Below are 17,199 nucleotides of genomic sequence, written 5' to 3'. Positions count from 1 at the left end.
CCCTTCTTATCCATCGACCGGGATGTGTAACACTCAGGTAGTTGCGAACATTTGCTGACATGTGAGGGGGAGCTCCGTCGTGTTGATACCACACGGTTACACGCTCACCCAGGAGCAGATCCTCTACCAGCAATGGTAGTTGGTCTTGAAGAAACTGTAGGTACCGGGCTCCTGTCAAATGATCCTCAATGAAATATGGTCCAAATAGGTGATCACCCAGTATACCACACCAGACATTTACTCCCCATTGTGCCTGAAATGCTGCCTGCCTTACCCAGTGGGTAATTTCAACACTCCAGCGGTGCATATTATGACGATTCACAGAGCCATTATTATGGAATCATGCCTCGTTCGAAAATAAAGTGTGAGATACAAACGCTGGATCATTTGCACAGAAATCAACACGAGTTTCGAAATCTCGTCCGTGGAGTTCTTGATGTAGTTGCAGGTTATGCGGACGAGAAAACTGGAATGCAATAACCTTACAACAGACGACTGGCTGATGTTGGTCTGTTGTGCTACTGCCCGAGTACTTATGTGAGGATTCTCCCGTAAAGTATTCGAAACTATCTCACCAGTTTCACCGGACGTAACTAGTGCTTCTCTAACAGGACCTGTTCGGGAAAGTGACGAAGTTATACGCAAACATCGCTCCACCCGCCTAAACGTATTTGCATTTGGTTGTTGTCTGTGTAGAAATCTTCCTGGTACAGGCGCTGTGCTTCCTGTGCGTTCTGCCGTGCTTCACCGTAGATGAGGAGCATGTCAACATACTCACCTGTTGAATACATAGCACCGAGCTCGATAGCTGCAGTCGCTTAAGTGCGGTCAGTATCCAGTAATCGGGAGATCGTGGGTTCGAGCCCCACTGTCGGCAGCCCTGAAGATGGTTTTCCGTGGTTTCCCATTTTCACACCAGGCAAATGCCGGGGCTGTACCTTAATTAAGGCCACGGCCGCTTCCTTCCACTTCCTAGGCCTTTCCCATCCCATCGTCGCCATAAGACATATCTGTGTCGGTGCGACGTAAAACAAATAGAAAAAAAATGAATACATAGCGAAGAAATGACCAGGACAGATAGGCTACACAGAATGTCAGGCCACTACACATTCAACATGCATGCTATTGGTCGAATGTCCGGCTCCATGGCTTAATGTTTAGCATGCTGGCCTTTGGTCACAGGGTTCCTGGGTTCGATTCACGGTAGGGTCGGGAATTTTAACGATAATCCGCTGACACTGGGGCTGGGTGTATGTGTCGCCTTCATCATCATTTCATCCTCATCACGACGCGCAGGTCGCCTACGGGTGTCAAATCAAAAGGCCTGTACCTGGCGAGCTGAACTTGTGCTCGGACACTCCCGGGACTAAAAGCCATACGCCATTTCATTATTGGTCGAATGTGGCATGAATGGCCTCTTATTTGATCCTCAAAGTTTAAAATGTGAATACAAAATCATATTTATCGCTCGTGAGATTCGAACCCACCTACCAACGCAAGATGCGTCAACACCTCTGTAGTCAGTCTACTACACCACGGTGACTGTTGCCTGCAGTTTATCAGAAAGCTTACATGGAATAAAACTACGTCGCGCTTCACAAAAACACGTTTTCTATCAGTATGCCATCGCTTTTAGCGATAATTTCATAACTAATCGAAAGCACGTACATTTTACATAACCGTATGTCAGTTTGATGTATTGTGTAAATACCTGTCGTATACATGTTTTAGCAAAAGTAGTGCAGTGATGACGCAGTAAGTACTTTAAAGGCAACTGTAACTTGGTACACGGCAAAGGAAAATCGACCATCACCCCACTGACGTTCGTTGGGATGCCTAAATGCAGAAACGTCAGGAGCGGCTGACTCACCCGGTATATCATCGTTGGGCAATGAGAGGGCCCCGATCCTTGAGCTAACAGCATGAGCGCGGGAAAAGCCGAGAGCAGTTGTCTTCCAATAGTTCGTACTGTATAGACTAGACGATGTTATATGAAGTCAAGGCGTAAGTAAATCCACAGCAATGTACCTGGCCTATATTATGTTTCATGCAATACAATCATACACTTCATTTATCAAACACTGCTTATGGCGTATTCCTATACAAGCTTTTATGTTGACCTACAGTATTTCTATGAGTATAGGTAGTAGTCAAAGGAGTATGAAATGAAATGAAATGGCGTATGGCTTTTAGTGCCGGGAGTGTCCGAGGACAAGTTCGGCTCGCCAGATGCAGGTCTTTTGATTTGACTTCCGTAGGCGACCTGCGTGTCGTGATGAGGATGAAATAATGATGATGAAGACGACACATACACCCAGCCCCCGTGCCAACGAAATTAACAATTATGGTTAAAGTTCCCGGCCCTGTCGGGAATCGAACCCGGGACCCCTGTGACCAAAGGCCAGCACGCTAACCATTTAACCATGTAGTCAAAGGAGTTATTATTTGTCACACGTCAAAGTAATTAATTTTATATCCTACAGATAACCTAATGGAAAATAATTAAATGTATTTACTTAGCACTTGGCATTTGTATACAAAATAACTTTTTTCTCACCATAATCTAATTCACTGAGAGACATTAGGCACAATACAACTGTTAAAAGTTTAAATCTGTTTAGATACGCGCCCCTTCAATAGTTGTAACAGAGCCGTGCAAGCAGCTGCTAGGCTGTACTTTCCGTCAGAGAGCGTACCTTAAATTACACTGTAGGGGTGCGTAAATACATCATGCAACGATATATTCCTACAGTGCGGTATGGTAAGGTTCATTTTCCTTTACACATCAGCTTGGGATAATGAACACGACGAAAATTGTTCCGATGGATTGCATATCCATATGTGGTTGGGAAGCGTGAACAGTCTTAATGAAAATAATGGATATGAAGAGTCTGTCAGATACGCAGTATTGCTCGCGCACCGACGATATTCTACATAATTACAAAACAAGCTGTTGTACCCGTCGATAATGGAACTATCGTTTACTATCTGCATGATTACATTTCTCATTGCTGATATGAGACACATAGGCGGCTAGCCTATTCATATCAGCGGCTTGTCCTGACGTACTCGTTTCCTGGCTCTCTCTGGCCCTGTGCACTTTTATATCTTTACGTTTAGTCTCTTCCCTCTAGTATAAAAACCAAATATTAAGTTAACATTCAAAAAGTATAGAAAGATGTGCCAAGCTTTTAACACTTTGCCGGCATGATCTCCATACCAACCGTAAATAGAGTTAGTTATCGGCTCTTGGACTTGAACTTTCTGATATTCCCCTTTTCATTGTATCGGGTAAAAATTAGAACAAAAATGTTTGTAAGAAATATTCTAAACCAATTATGACATGAGAATTATCTCTATAAAACCAACCATAAAAGAAATACATTGTGTTTTAATTACCCCCCACTGCGGAATATTCTTGAACAACTTATATTTGAAATCCCCCTCACCCTTATCATAAACTTCAATAGCAAGTTTCATGAAAATCCACCTCTCCGTTTCCCAATGATGCTGTAACACATAAACAGACATACAAACAGTCAAAAATTAAACATAACTCTTTTGTCCTATACGGTGTAAAAACCAAGTATCCCGTTGATATTTTAATAAGCAGGCCTACAGACACAAAGATTATTTGTATATATATAGTTTACTCGACATTTTGCTTACTAATAATGAGTTGTGTCTACGTAATGATAATAATAATAAGAAGAAGAATGTCGAGCTAGTTGGCCGTGTGGTTAGGGGCACGCAGGTCTGAACTTATATTCGAGAGATAGCGGGTTCGAAATCCACTGTCGGCAGCCCTGAAGATGGTTTCCCATTTTCACACCAGGTAAATGCTAGGGCTGTACCTTGATTAAGGCAACGATCGCTTCCTTCCTTCCAATTCCTAGCCTTTTCTTATCCCAACGTCGCCATAAGACCTACATGTGCTGGTACGACGTAAAGCCAATTGTAAATATAGTAATAATAATGATAATGAAAATGGAAGATGAGAGAGTCGCTCAAGTAGAGAATGTGAGTACATGCTGTTTATTGCCTATATCTATTTTTTACATACCTCCCTTGAGGTATTTAAACTTATGAAAATAGTATATATAGGGTAAGATTCTTTACACTTACTATATCATCCTAATGAACTCATTAGGCTCATTATACTTCGAAATTCATAGCTGATAAAAATCCATGATAAATCACCTTCCACGCTAACAAGCGGAAGGTCTGATGTGTGCCTCACTAATTTTGATAAAATTATTCAGGAACGTTCTGTATTGAAAAAAAAAGAGAGACGTGTTTCGACGTTTTTCTAGACACTCCCCAGTTTTTGAAAAAATCGAGATCAAATTTAATGACGCAAAATTGTATTTTCAATGCTATACATCGAAAGATCTAAAAACATAATTTAGTACTTTCAGCCTCATGGAACACAGGTATACGATACTTCTGATATATATCAATATCCAAGAGATATGGATTGTATAATTTCGATAAAATCATCTCATGAAGGGTTCCACAGGATGTACATCGCAAAAATATTGAACAGTACATGAAGATTGTTAATCACACCTCCCTCTATATAACTTCGAGAAAGAGGCAAGGAAAACTATTCTGATTATCAGAATATTATAAGATTCACCGAAAAAATTGAATGAAAACAAAAACAGCCAGCGGTTTTGTAGTCTGACGCCGAACTAGCTCTGGTACAGCATGAAAACACAAAATCGTTAATAACTCTAATAACGTCGGTCTCCATATTAGGCCTATATAGATAAAACATGTTATAGACGATCTTTCGATATATAGCATTGAAAATAAGATTTTCCGTCATCAAATTTGACCTCGATTTTTTCAAAAACTGGGGAGTATCCAGCAAAGCGCTCAAACGCGTGTCTCTTTATTTTCAGTATATAACGTCCCAGCAAAATGTTATCGAAATTGGTGAGGTACATATAAGACCCTCCCCTTGTAAGTGTAACACTCTTTGAAAAAGCTTATCCTTCAAAAATCGACATCTGTTTCCCCTTAAAAGATTTTTGTTTTCATTGCCGATAACATGTTATTTATTTGCAAGTTCCAACAATACTATCAAAAACTGGAAGGGCTAAGAAACTGAGCACGTTACGATAAGCCACTAGCTAATGTTGGATGTTATGTTTCCTTTACGGACTCTTGCAATTTCTGCAATTGCTTTCGTAATTACGACTGTGTATTTTTTTCTCCGATTTTACTCATATATAACCCTTCTTCAGAAACCAAGAAAAGCCTCATTTTTATCATTCTGAATCCCCAGTGGCTAACAAACGTGTGTTACATGCAAATGCTGCTGCCAGATGTAATTAACAACAGTTAGTCCCCTGAGACCGAGTTGACCTGTGAATGCCCACACTAATGAAGAGCGAGTACGTTCCCTGTTTGTATCTATCGTCTCATTTAGGAACAAGTAGGACATACATAATTTTTGTGTAGCCTTATAACCTAAATTTATTTAATGGAATATTCTAGCGTCAGCAATCCCAAACAACACTGTTGAAAGAATGAACTAACTGGAAGGAAAGAACTGAAGAATTTCTTCATGTAAATTCCAAAAGGTCCGCCTCTGTGGTGTAGTGGTTAGTGTGATTAGTTGCCATCCCCGGAGGTCCGAGTTCTATTCCCGGCTCTGCCACGAAATTTGAAAAGTGGTACGAGGGCTGGAACGGGGTCCACTCAGCCTCGGGAGGTCAACTGAGTAGAGGTGGGTTCAATTCCCACCTCAACCATCCTCTAAGTGGTTTTCCGTGGTTTCCCACTTCTCCTCCAGGCAAATGCCGGGATGGTACCTCACTTAAGGCCACGGCTGTTTCCTTCCCTCTTCCTTGTCTATCCCTTCCAATCTTCCCATCCCCCCGCAAGGCCCCTGTTCAGCATAGCAGGTGAGGCCGCCTGGGCGAGGTACTGGTCATCCTCCCCAGTTGTATCCCCGATCCTGAGTCTGAAGCTCTAGGACACTGCCCTTGAGATGGTAGAGGTGAGATCCCTGGCTGAGTCCGAGGGAAAAACCGACCCTGGAGGGTAAGCAGATTAAGAAGAAGAAATTCCAACAGTGAAAGCACCATGAGACTACATCTCAGCAAGATCTGATGTCTCTCACCGTAACATCTAGGGAGGCCAGACAGTCCAGTGTTCGGGTCTATACTCCTCCGTCCGGTGTCACCTTTCGCCAGATGATGATTTGTCCTCCTTTCGATAAAGAAAGAAACTTCCGAATGTATAATTGAACATGCCTGACAATATTTGTTAAAATTAAACCAATATATTGGTATGCTTGATAATTCTAATTGTATAGATCGCGACATCGAAATGTTCGACTTTTGAGAGATGACAGGAGTACAAAGATTTCATGGACAAAATTACCTCCTGGAAGAGACGCTTTTGCAATTTGCTATTTGCTTTACGTCGCACCGACACAGGTAAGTCGTAGCGACGATGGGATAAGAAAGACCTAGGAATGGGGAGGAAGCGGCCGTGGTGTTCGTGGTTTCCCACTTCTCCTCCAGGCAAGTGCCGGGATTGTACCTCACTTAAGGCCACGGCTGCTTCCTTCCCTCTTTCTTGTCTATCCCTTCCAATCTTCTCATCCCCCCGCAAGGCCCCTGTTCAGCATAGCCCACAGCAATTGCAGAACTTGCAAGAGTCCGTAAAGGATTCATATCATCTCAACAATTTGTATCGTCACAGACTGTTAAGTGTTGAGATGGTGACCACAGTAGAATCTTATCATATAATATTCTCTGAATTCAGGAGCAATAGCCTCGGCTATGCTGAACAGGGGCCTTGCGGGGGGATGGGAAGATTGGAAGGGATAGAGAAGAAAGAGGGAAGGAAGCAGCCGTGGCCTTATGTGAGGTACAGCCCCATCATTTGCCTGGTGTGAAAATGGGAAACCACGGAAACCGATCTTCAGGGCTGTTGACAGTGGAGTTCGAACCCACTATCTCCCGATTACTTAAGCGACTGCAGCTATCGAGCTCGGTCTGGAAGAGACGTGGGAAGGGACAAAATAAAAAAGGAATGTGTAAATAATAAGTAAGGAATAATTGAAATGTGTGTACAATGTGTGTTTTAATATAGTTTTTCAATGAATCCGATGTTGTGAAAAAGGAACCTAAATCACTTTCTTCTAGTCAAGTTAATTAAAAGAAATCAGTTCATTACGTATTTACTTAACATAATTTTTTTATGTGAAGAAACGTGATTTTGCCGAGAAAATCATTTACTGCGATAGGCATGAACAAGCATACTTAACATGTTGAAAACACAATATGTAGAAATATTACTGTTTCATCATACAAAATAGACAGGATTCATATCATCTCAACAATTTGAATCGTCACAGACTGTTAAGTGTTGAGATGGTGACCACAGTAGAATCTTATCATATAATATTCTCTGAATTCAGGAGCAATATACACATAGGCACTTCTCAAATCTTTGATTATACTTTATTTCATTGGTACTTTGTCTGCACAATAGGTTTACAAAATATAACAACTCAACAATACCAGGCTTTTTAAGCAGGAATCTCATTTCTCTTGAAGGATTCATCATTATGATACTTGTTGTTTAAAGGGGCCTAACATTGAAGGTCATCTACCCAAAGGAGTCATCACTCCTTATACTTTTCTTATTTTCAGAAGATTGAGGTACATTAGAATCATAATTAGGCTTACCGTCCAGCTCCATGACTAAATGGTTAGTGTGCTAGCCTTCGGTCCAAAAGGTCCCATGTTCGATTCCCGGCTGGGTGTGTTGCCGTCTTCAGCATTAGAATTCATCAAGGGTAGGAGTCCATCCTCACCGACGCGCAGGTCACCTGAAAGGTGTCAATTTGAAACACCTGTATCAGGCCTCTCCAGAGGCCACACGTCATTATTATTATTATTATTATTATTATTATTATTATTATTATTATTATTATTATTATTATTATTATTATTATTATTATTATTATTATTATTATTATAGGCCAACCACTTTTTTTTCTGACTTATGTAACCGCAATATTTTCCACAATGTATCTTCAAGAGTCTGCAATAAAGAAAGATGAGAATTCTGAGTTCTAGTGCTGCCAATGAATGACATTCTCCAGTGAAGGAACGATTTATTTGCATCAAGACATAGCCTAAACAGGAGACTGTGGATTTACGTATTAATTCTACAGCGTGTACCGTAAGAGGGAGACCATTGATCTGAATGTGAGTACTTCCACGGCCGACTTGATACAGCGTAGACTAGTTGGCCGTGGTACTACACCATGTATCTTAAACTAGAGCCTTCTATTTCAACACACACTATTTATACAAATCTACAGCCCGTGCACCTTTGTGACGTCACTTCCGTTAGACATTTTGCCGCGTCACGTCTAGCACATTTTCGGATGACACCCAACCGCAAGACATATTCGTGTCAGAAAACCTCACAAAATGTGCACCTGCGTACAGGGTTACCTGGTTGAAGAGCATATGACACCGTTATTTCATACAGCTTTCAGCGTAATAATTTAGTAGCCTTTTGCACAGGCCCTTATGAAATTTTCACTTGTGCTAGACGCCGAAGTGTTTTTAAGAGAATTTTCCAAACGATAACCAATGTCATTTCATTTTTCCTCGGTGAGACCCTACACAGCTTTTTCTTTCTTTGTTTCTTAGGCTGGATTCTTCCAGTTTTCTGAAATTTATTACAAAGATTATGGACTGTTTTACGCCTTGGAACGTCTACATCCGAAAATCTTTCCTGAAATTATCTTTGAACTTTACGAGCTAAGTTAACAGACATGAAGCACAGATAACGACACAATGTGCCATTAAAAATGCGCGTGTCATAATAGACTAATCTTTATGATTAATTACAGAATTAAGAAAAAACGAAACATACACACACTTGAAAACAGCTGAAATACGACTGCGACATCGGGCACGTGTACAAGGCCAGCTAGTAGGGATACAAGAAGGGATCAAGGAACAAACATTCCAAACACGCCATCCTCTTTCCGCGCCCGGCGAACGAGCGGAAAGCTCGCCCATAGGAAAGACCGATAGCCGAAGTAAAGCATTTCTGATCACTCTGTAGTAGAATAACTAACAATGACAGAAGTAAGGAGGACATAAATGCAGACTAGCAGAAGCAAAGGAGGTAATTTTTAAGAAAACAAATTTGCTTACTAATAAAATAATGTAATTTTGCTTTACGTCCCACTAACTACTTTTACTGTTTCCGGAGACGCCGAGGTGCCGGAATTCAGTCCCGCAGGAGTTCTTTTTACGTGCCAGTAAATCTACGGACATGGGACTGATGTATTTGAGCACCTTCAAACACCACCGGACTGAGCTAGGATCTAACCTGCCAACTTGGGTTGAGAAAGCCGGTGACGTAACCGTCTGAGCCACTCAGCCCGGCACTGTGAGGTAATTACGAAAGTAATTATTTCTTGCAAATAATTTCGTATCACAGATGTACCTGCATTCTTTCAAGGAAATTGTGAGAGATATTCCTAACTCCAAAAAAAAAAAAGCATCAGTTTCAAAAGGTTACTTTGTTCATGTTCTTGTTGATTCAAAAATATCCCCTCTTGAACTTAATTTCCGCTCTGCTTTTATCATTCCAGTTCCATCCGTATCTGGTGACATCTGTCACAGACTGAAATATCCACCTCTCTCTCTCTAAGTACTAGCTTCTGTCAGTTCGGTGACATTGTTATTTATATGTTGTACACAATGAAAAGCGTTCTGTATTTATCATTCAAATATACACAATTCTGAAAAAAAAACACTTTTCGGCAAGGTTCAGTAATCGTGTGACCTGAATAGCAGTTTGCCTAAAATGTCAAACGTTTCCGGTAGAATTGGATCTAACCAACTATTTATTTATTTATTTATTTATTTATTTATTTATTTATTTATTTATTTATTTATTTATTTATTTATTTATTTATTTATTTATTTTCCATCAGAGAATATAAATTACATGCAGTAGAGTGATAGCGTTAATATGCTAAACAATCAACATATATGAACCTTTTACTTGTTTGAAGATTGGGTAAAATTACTAAATGAGTATTTTTGCGCGAGAACATAAACCTTCATGATGTACATTTTAAAAATATGTTTCCTATTCGTGTTCCTACGTACATCATCATCTGTAATCAGCGATTAGCACGAAATGTCCTAAACAGTAATACAATAAAGAATTCTCCGCACACCGATTATGGAAATTTGAGCACGCAAGTAAGTATTGTTCGTGAAGATTTAGGGTCTAACCGCAGTGACGAAGAGTGAGAAAGTCTCGAATATTTATGGCCTACTCTTCTATTAGTCGAAGCTTAAAAGAAATGCAGCTTTAGCTGAGATGTGATTACCTCACTTACTTAACTGCTGACCTTTTGCTCCGACGGCCGAGATTCGAATCCCAATCGACCCTGAATTAGAATTCACACCTTAGAAACCACGTGGCATCAGGAAGGATATCCGTCCGTAAACCCCTATCCAACCTGCTAAACAAGCCAAAGTGGCTACAGAGACCCCGGAAATACCTAGGATAAACTGATGAAAGACTTTGTGCTGTAGTTACATGACACTTTAACTTCATACCAACAACTCGGTTCAACCCGGAAGAAGAACTAAATCTTGTATGTAAATTTAAAACAGAACCATTGCGATATTTCTATTGTGCACATGCAAGGCCATTCTACGCCATCATCAGCTAACTGCTCCGAGCCATCCAGCTATCTTACAGCAACTAATTATAACACTACCGTTGATTCTAGGCAAAATTATTATTACCGTTCAATTTATGATATAATTGATCATAAAACCTACCGGGCGAGTTGGCCGTGTGGTTAGGACCGCGCAGCTGTGAGCTTGCATACACGAGATAGTGGGTTCGAACCGCACTGGGTCCGATTTTAATTTTAATTTCGTGTGGCTATTTCTAGCCGAGTGCAGCCCTTGTAAGGCAGACCCTCCGATGAGGGTGGACGGCATCTGCCATGTGTAGGTAACTGCGTGTTATTGTGGTGGAGGATAGTGTTAAGTGTGGTGTGTGAGTTGCAGGAATGTTGGGGACAGCACAAACACCCAGCCCCCGGGCCATTGGAATTAACCAATTAAGGTTAAAATCCCCGACCCGGCCGGGAATCGAACCCGGGACCCTCTGAACCGAAGGCCAGTACGCTGACCATTCAGCCAACGAGTCACTGGGTCCGATGAACTAGCTGCTAGGCCCCTTTAAAAATCATCATCATCACAACAAATCGACCCCACTGTCGGCAGCCTTGAAGATGGTTTCCTGTGGTTTCCCATTTTCACACCAGGCAAATGGTAATTAAGGCCACGGCCGCTTCCTGCCCACTCCTAGGCCTTTCCTACCCCGTCGTCGCCATAAGACCTGTCTGTGTCGGTGCAGAGTAAAAGAAAATGGTAAAGAAAAGATCATACAGCCTGGTTCCACTGAAATCTATCTGGCCCAACCCAAGCAGTTCCCTTGTTCGATCATCCTCATGTGAATATACGTTTTTGTGTGTACATTTCATCAAGTACAAAATATCCGTGACAATTCACTGCTGGGCGTAGAAAAGGGGATAGTCAAAAAACTCTATTTCTGAGAAAACATTGTCTGAATTTGGGGCATTATTTCGCTCGGTGAATGAGTTGTTCTTATCGATCCGATGTTAATACTTTTTGTTTACCTCCCATATGTTTACAACTATAAATATAATGCTAAAGAAAAATTTTCCAAGTGTGATGCAAGAAAGGGGACTTAAGGTGACATTTTTCCTTTTGTACAACAGACAAATGAGATAACTCGTTTTACACAAGATTTTTTTTTTTTTCAGAAAAATGGTTGACATAAACTTTTAATACTTAAGGATCACTGGAAAATAAAACTATTAACTCTACTCCCCTACTTTTCTCCACAATTGTAGAACCTCTACAAATCGATACCAGCGGATGATGATCACACACCGTACTACTCGGACGAATCGTCAAATGACAGCAACGATGAGTAGTCTCGTTCTCTTTGGTTGAGAAACACGAGAAGATCATAACAAAGTGATTTTTTCATTCGTGTGGTATAAGAAAAGTTTTCCAACTCCTTGGATGAATGGTGAGTGTAGTCGCCTTCGGTTCAAATGGCCCCAGGTTCTATTTCCGATCGGGTCGGAGATTTTAACCGTAAATGTTTAATTCCGCTGGTTCGGGGACTGGGTGTTTGTACTGTCCCCAACATCTCTACGACTCGCACACCACTCACAGCACTGTCCTCCAAAACAGTAACGTATTTGAGCATCTTCAAATGCCATCAGAGAGAGCCAGGATCGAACCTGCCAAGTTGGGTTCAGAAGGCCAGCGCTTCAACCGTCTGAGCCACTCAGCCCGGCAATAATTATAATTTCGTGTGTCAACTGTTAGCCTGATAAGGCATACCCGCGGACAAGAGTGGCAAACTGCGTGTTACTGTATTGGAGGATAGTGTTGTGAGTGGTGTGTGAGTTGTAGAGATGTTGGGGACAGTACAAACACCCAGTCTCCGAACCAGCGGAATTAACCATTTACGGTTAAAATCTCCGACCCGATCGAAAATAGAACCCGGGGCCCTTTGAACCAAAGGCAACTACGCTCACCATTCAGCCAAGGAGTTGGGAAACTTATACCACACGAATGAAAAAAAAAATCACTTTGATATGATCTTCTCGTGTTTCTCAACCAAAGAGAACTAGACTACACATCGTTGCTGTCATTTGACGATTCGTCCGAGTAGTAGGCCTACGGTGCCTGATCATCATCCGCTGGTATCGATTTGTAAAGGTCCCGCAATGATGGAGAAAAGTAGGGGAGTAGAAATAATAGTTTTATTTTCTGGTGATAGGCCTATGGGCATTTGACTGATGTACGCTTGGAGTGGAGAATGTACGCAATCTCCTATCCATCTCTTTTTGAAGGAAATACATTTAAACTCATATCGTTTACTGAGTGGCATATTTTATGACATTTCCCTCTTCCCCCAGACGTTGAACTGCCCATCTGCGCTGTCTGTTTTTCGATTTGTTGACAGAGTTTTGTTAAGAGCTGAAATTTCGTAAAATTCTCGTTGTTCCGTGAACTGTTACTCTGCAGGAACGAACAGTGTGAATAGCTCACTGCACTCAGGTCGTCTTTGATAATAATCTATATATATAAAATTAGAGTTCTGTTTGTAAATCGCTCAGAATTTCTGTATCGGTCGTGTCCACAGTAACAAGAAAATGCACTTTTTAATTTTCCGTCATGTCTGTCTGTCTGTCTGTACGCGCATCACGAAAACATGACTGACCGGGTGAGTTGGCCGTACGGTTAGGGGCGCGTGGCTGTGAGCTTGCATCCGGGAGATAGTGGGTTCAAATCCCACTGTCAGCAGCCCTGAAGATGGTTTTAAATGGTTTCCCATTTTCACACCAGACACATGCTAGGGCTGTACCTTAATTAAGGCCACGGCCGCTTCCTTCCAACTCCTAGGCCTGTCCTATCCCTTCGTCGCCATAAGACCTATCTGTGTCGGTGCGATGTAAGGCCACTAGCAAAAAAAAAATATGACTGAAGAGAATTTAACGAAAATCGGTATAAGTCGGAAAATAAGGTACTACATTCTACGCTATAAATAATTGTATTCACACTGAGTCAAATGGTAGTTTAGGGGAAAGCTTAAAATGTAATTCTCAAAAATCTATGTTATTAGTGGGCCTATAGATAAATACTAAATAACTAAAGCTGTATAGAACTAAATTTCCGATCATTTGTGTCTTATACATTTTTAGCGTACCGGCTATGATAACAGAGGTATTCATGAATTTCAATTTTTGTTGCTAAGTCCGTATCATTGCCGAGCCACTAGATAATGGGTGAAAAAAATTTAATTAAAAATCGGTATGTAAAGTCGGAGAATAAAGCTATGAATAACTGCATTCACGCTGGATGAAATGGTAGTTCATAGGAAGGCGCCTGTCTTTTTTAAATACCTGGGTTATTACGCAATTTAATAAAACCTTATTCACAATGTGTACACGACTTCATCTAAAATTCTGTTTGCAGTCTAGAATTCCGTAGGCCGGGCTGAGTGGCTCAGACGGTTGAGGCGCTGGCCTTCTGACTCCAACTTGGCAGGTTCGATGCTGGCTCAGTCCGGTGGTATTTAAAGGTGCTCAAATACGTCAGTCTCGTGTCGGTAATATTACTGACACGTGAAAGAACTCCTGCGGAACTAAATTCCGGCACCTCGGCGTCTCCGAAAACCGTAAAAGAGTAGTTAGTGGGACGTAAAGCAAATAACATTATTATTATTATTATTATTAGAATTCCGTAGCGCAGCACGGGTATACCAGCTAATGCACCATAAAATATACAAGCCAGTTGCAACACATGAATCAGTCGCTACAGGCTACAATCAAACATCGCACGGGGTTCTGTCGGTCAGACACAACAGGCTTCACAATGCTAGTGTTGGTGGATTATTTTCTAATTAAGGACTGAAGTGAAACACACACTGTGAAAACAGAATTGAGCTGGCTCTATATTCACTCACGAAATATTCTGAGACAGAAGGGTGTGTAAGGGGATAAAAGGGGATAAATTTACTTAACTGGTTTTTCAATCACAATTTTTCATTTTCATATATTCCACGAGAGCTAAAATATTTTTTTCTGAGCAGACACGTAACATTTAACCCCTTATACCCACATACAGAACAGACTATAGGTCCTACAGATTCAGAATCTGACATAACCCCATTTTTGTCAAAAACTAACTTATTTCCTTTTTCACCCGCAGTAGAAAATTTGAATCAAGCTGTTAATAATAATAATAATAATAATAATAATAATAATAATAATAATAATAATAATAATAATAATAATAAATTAATAATTTCGTGTGCCTATTATTGGCCTGGTGTAACCCTTGTAAAGCAGATCTTTTGACGAGTATGGGTAGCGTCTAGTGTATAGGAAATGGTTAGTATGGTGGAGGGTAGTGTTATATGGGAGTTACAGGAGTGTTGAGGGCAGCACGAACCCCCTTTCCCCCGAGTCAAGGAAATTATTCCACGTCCTGGCCGAAAAATCGAACGCGGAACCACGTGTTCCGAAAGCCAAGATGCTGACCTGTTATCCACTGGGATGGACTGAATCGAACTTATTTGAGTACATTATAACACCATATTCTGTAATACCAGCACGTCAACACAAGCAGAATGGTATGATATAATTTAAGAAAGTAATTTAGAAACCGAAATTAACATTCACGTGGTGTTCGTATTCAAGATGGTTGTCGTGAAAAATTTATTCTAGACAGTCAGGCTCCATGGCTAAACGGTTAGCATGCTGGCCTTTGGTCACAGGGGTCCCGGGTTCGATTCCAGGCAGGGTCGGGAATTTTAACCATCATTGGTTAATTTCGCTGGCATGTGGCCTGGATGCATGTGTCGTCTTCATCATCACTTCATCCTTATCATGATGTGTCGTCTTCATCATCACTTCATCCTTATCATGATGCGCAGGTCGCCTACGAGCGTAAAATCAAAAAACCGTACCTGCCGAACCCGGCACTAAAAGTCATACGTCATTTAATTGTTTCTTCTAGACATTAATCCGGTATTTCTCACAAAACGACATACTCATATGATTATCACGCGTAATAATTATAGTTGAAATTGTATAGTCCAATATATTATTGTATGATTATATGTGGCACCTGTAATTTTATCTTCTAAGAGTCGAATTATTAACTGGATAAAAATTTATAACCGACAAGTTTATTTTCCTTTTTTTATAATGTGTAACCTTCCACAGAGCACAGAGCATTACAATAAAAAAAGGTATTTTTATTTCTTTCAGGGACACTGACCGTGAATGTCAGCGTACTGCTGCTAAGCCTCGCCTCACCGGACGAGTCCAGTTTGGTAAGTTAGGTCATTAAATTTTTAATATTAAATAAAATAAAATACTCGCCTCACGCGTGCGCGTTAATTGAATATTTAATATACATACAGTATAACAAACATAAAATAAATGGAATTATTAACTGAAATGTCCGGAATTTGGGCGGCGGAGCTCACCAAACTGAATCTCTCGAATTTCGATAGAGCATGATAATTCTCTCTCCCAGGGCGTGTACATAACGTGCGTACGGATACATCTGCTTCGGGCCTTATCTAACCATCTGAAAACGATTAAAAAGGCAGGAACTGCACCTAGGTTCTCCACTGAACTACCGGTACCTATATTCTGACTTGTATCAGTGCATGATCACTTCATCAATACACAAATATATATATACTTCACACTCAAAATATTAACAAACTGCTGGAAGACTCCCAATGTACATCGATAAATTCTATACCAAAAGCAGTGGAAAACGACAGCGAGGGTTGCACTATCATTTGTAGTGAGCCCGATATCTATTGGTGTGTGTAGGCTGTGTCCTAAAGATCCATCCCCTTTCTTGGTGACGAGAACATCTAAAAATGGTATTTTGCTGTCGGATTCCACTTCTATGGTGAAACACATGGAAGGATGCTGGCGATTAAGGTGATCCAGGAGATAACCAAGAATGTCTTCGCCTTCCGTCCAAACAACGAACGTATCATCCACATATCACCACCGGATCTTCGGTTTGCAAGGTGCCGACAACAAAGCTTTCTCTTCGAAGTTCTCCATGAAGAAATCAGCCACAACAGGGGAGAGAGGACTTCCCATACCCTCAACATCTGCTCCCTCGTTCCATAGAAAGTAGGAGGAGTTCATGCAATGATAGAAAAGACTTGCGACGTCTTAGTTAAAATATCGTAACTGACATAACACCATCAATAGGTTCTCACGTAAACAGTGATACAACGTCGAGAATCACTAAGATATCGCCTGGCCAAAGTGAAATAGTTTTTAACTCACCAATGAAGTGTATGGAATCCTTAATATAGATATCTCCACACAGATTCTCACCATCACCCTGCCCAGAAACATGGTATCCTTACAACTCTAACTATCAGGGCCAGGTGGATTTGTGAAGTGTCAGCTCTGCAAGAGGAAATTGACACCTTGAGAACCACCTTTGAGAGCAACGGTTACATAAAAACTTTTATCTTTGCGGTTTTGAAACCGTCACATAATCGGACGTCTGTTAAGAAGAAAGA

General features: G+C 40.9%; 1 protein-coding gene across 8 annotated transcripts in view; it reads left to right on the top strand.

The window, feature by feature from the left end:
* pHCl-1 (pH-sensitive chloride channel 1) overlaps window positions 1–17,199 on the top strand; it is a 1,475,408-nt gene that overhangs the window by 947,106 nt on the left and 511,103 nt on the right. For 7 of the 8 annotated variants that reach the window (XR_011017610.1, XM_068225461.1, XM_068225460.1 and 4 more), the window contains exon 5: window positions 15,905–15,969. Coding sequence is in view for 7 of the 8 variants with exons in the window: in XM_068225461.1 (XP_068081562.1) it covers window positions 15,905–15,969 (65 nt within the window). In the remaining variant the exon portion in view is untranslated. Of the gene's footprint in view, window positions 1–5,630; window positions 5,642–15,904; window positions 15,970–17,199 lie in introns of all 8 variants that reach the window. The other variant, XM_068225462.1, reaches the window with a different exon arrangement.

This window comes from Anabrus simplex, chromosome 1 (genome assembly GCF_040414725.1).
Source record: "Anabrus simplex isolate iqAnaSimp1 chromosome 1, ASM4041472v1, whole genome shotgun sequence".
Lineage (NCBI taxonomy): Eukaryota > Metazoa > Arthropoda > Insecta > Orthoptera > Tettigoniidae > Anabrus > Anabrus simplex.
The sequence above is the reverse complement of the archived record's forward strand: the minus strand, read 5'-3'. Positions and strand labels throughout refer to the sequence as shown.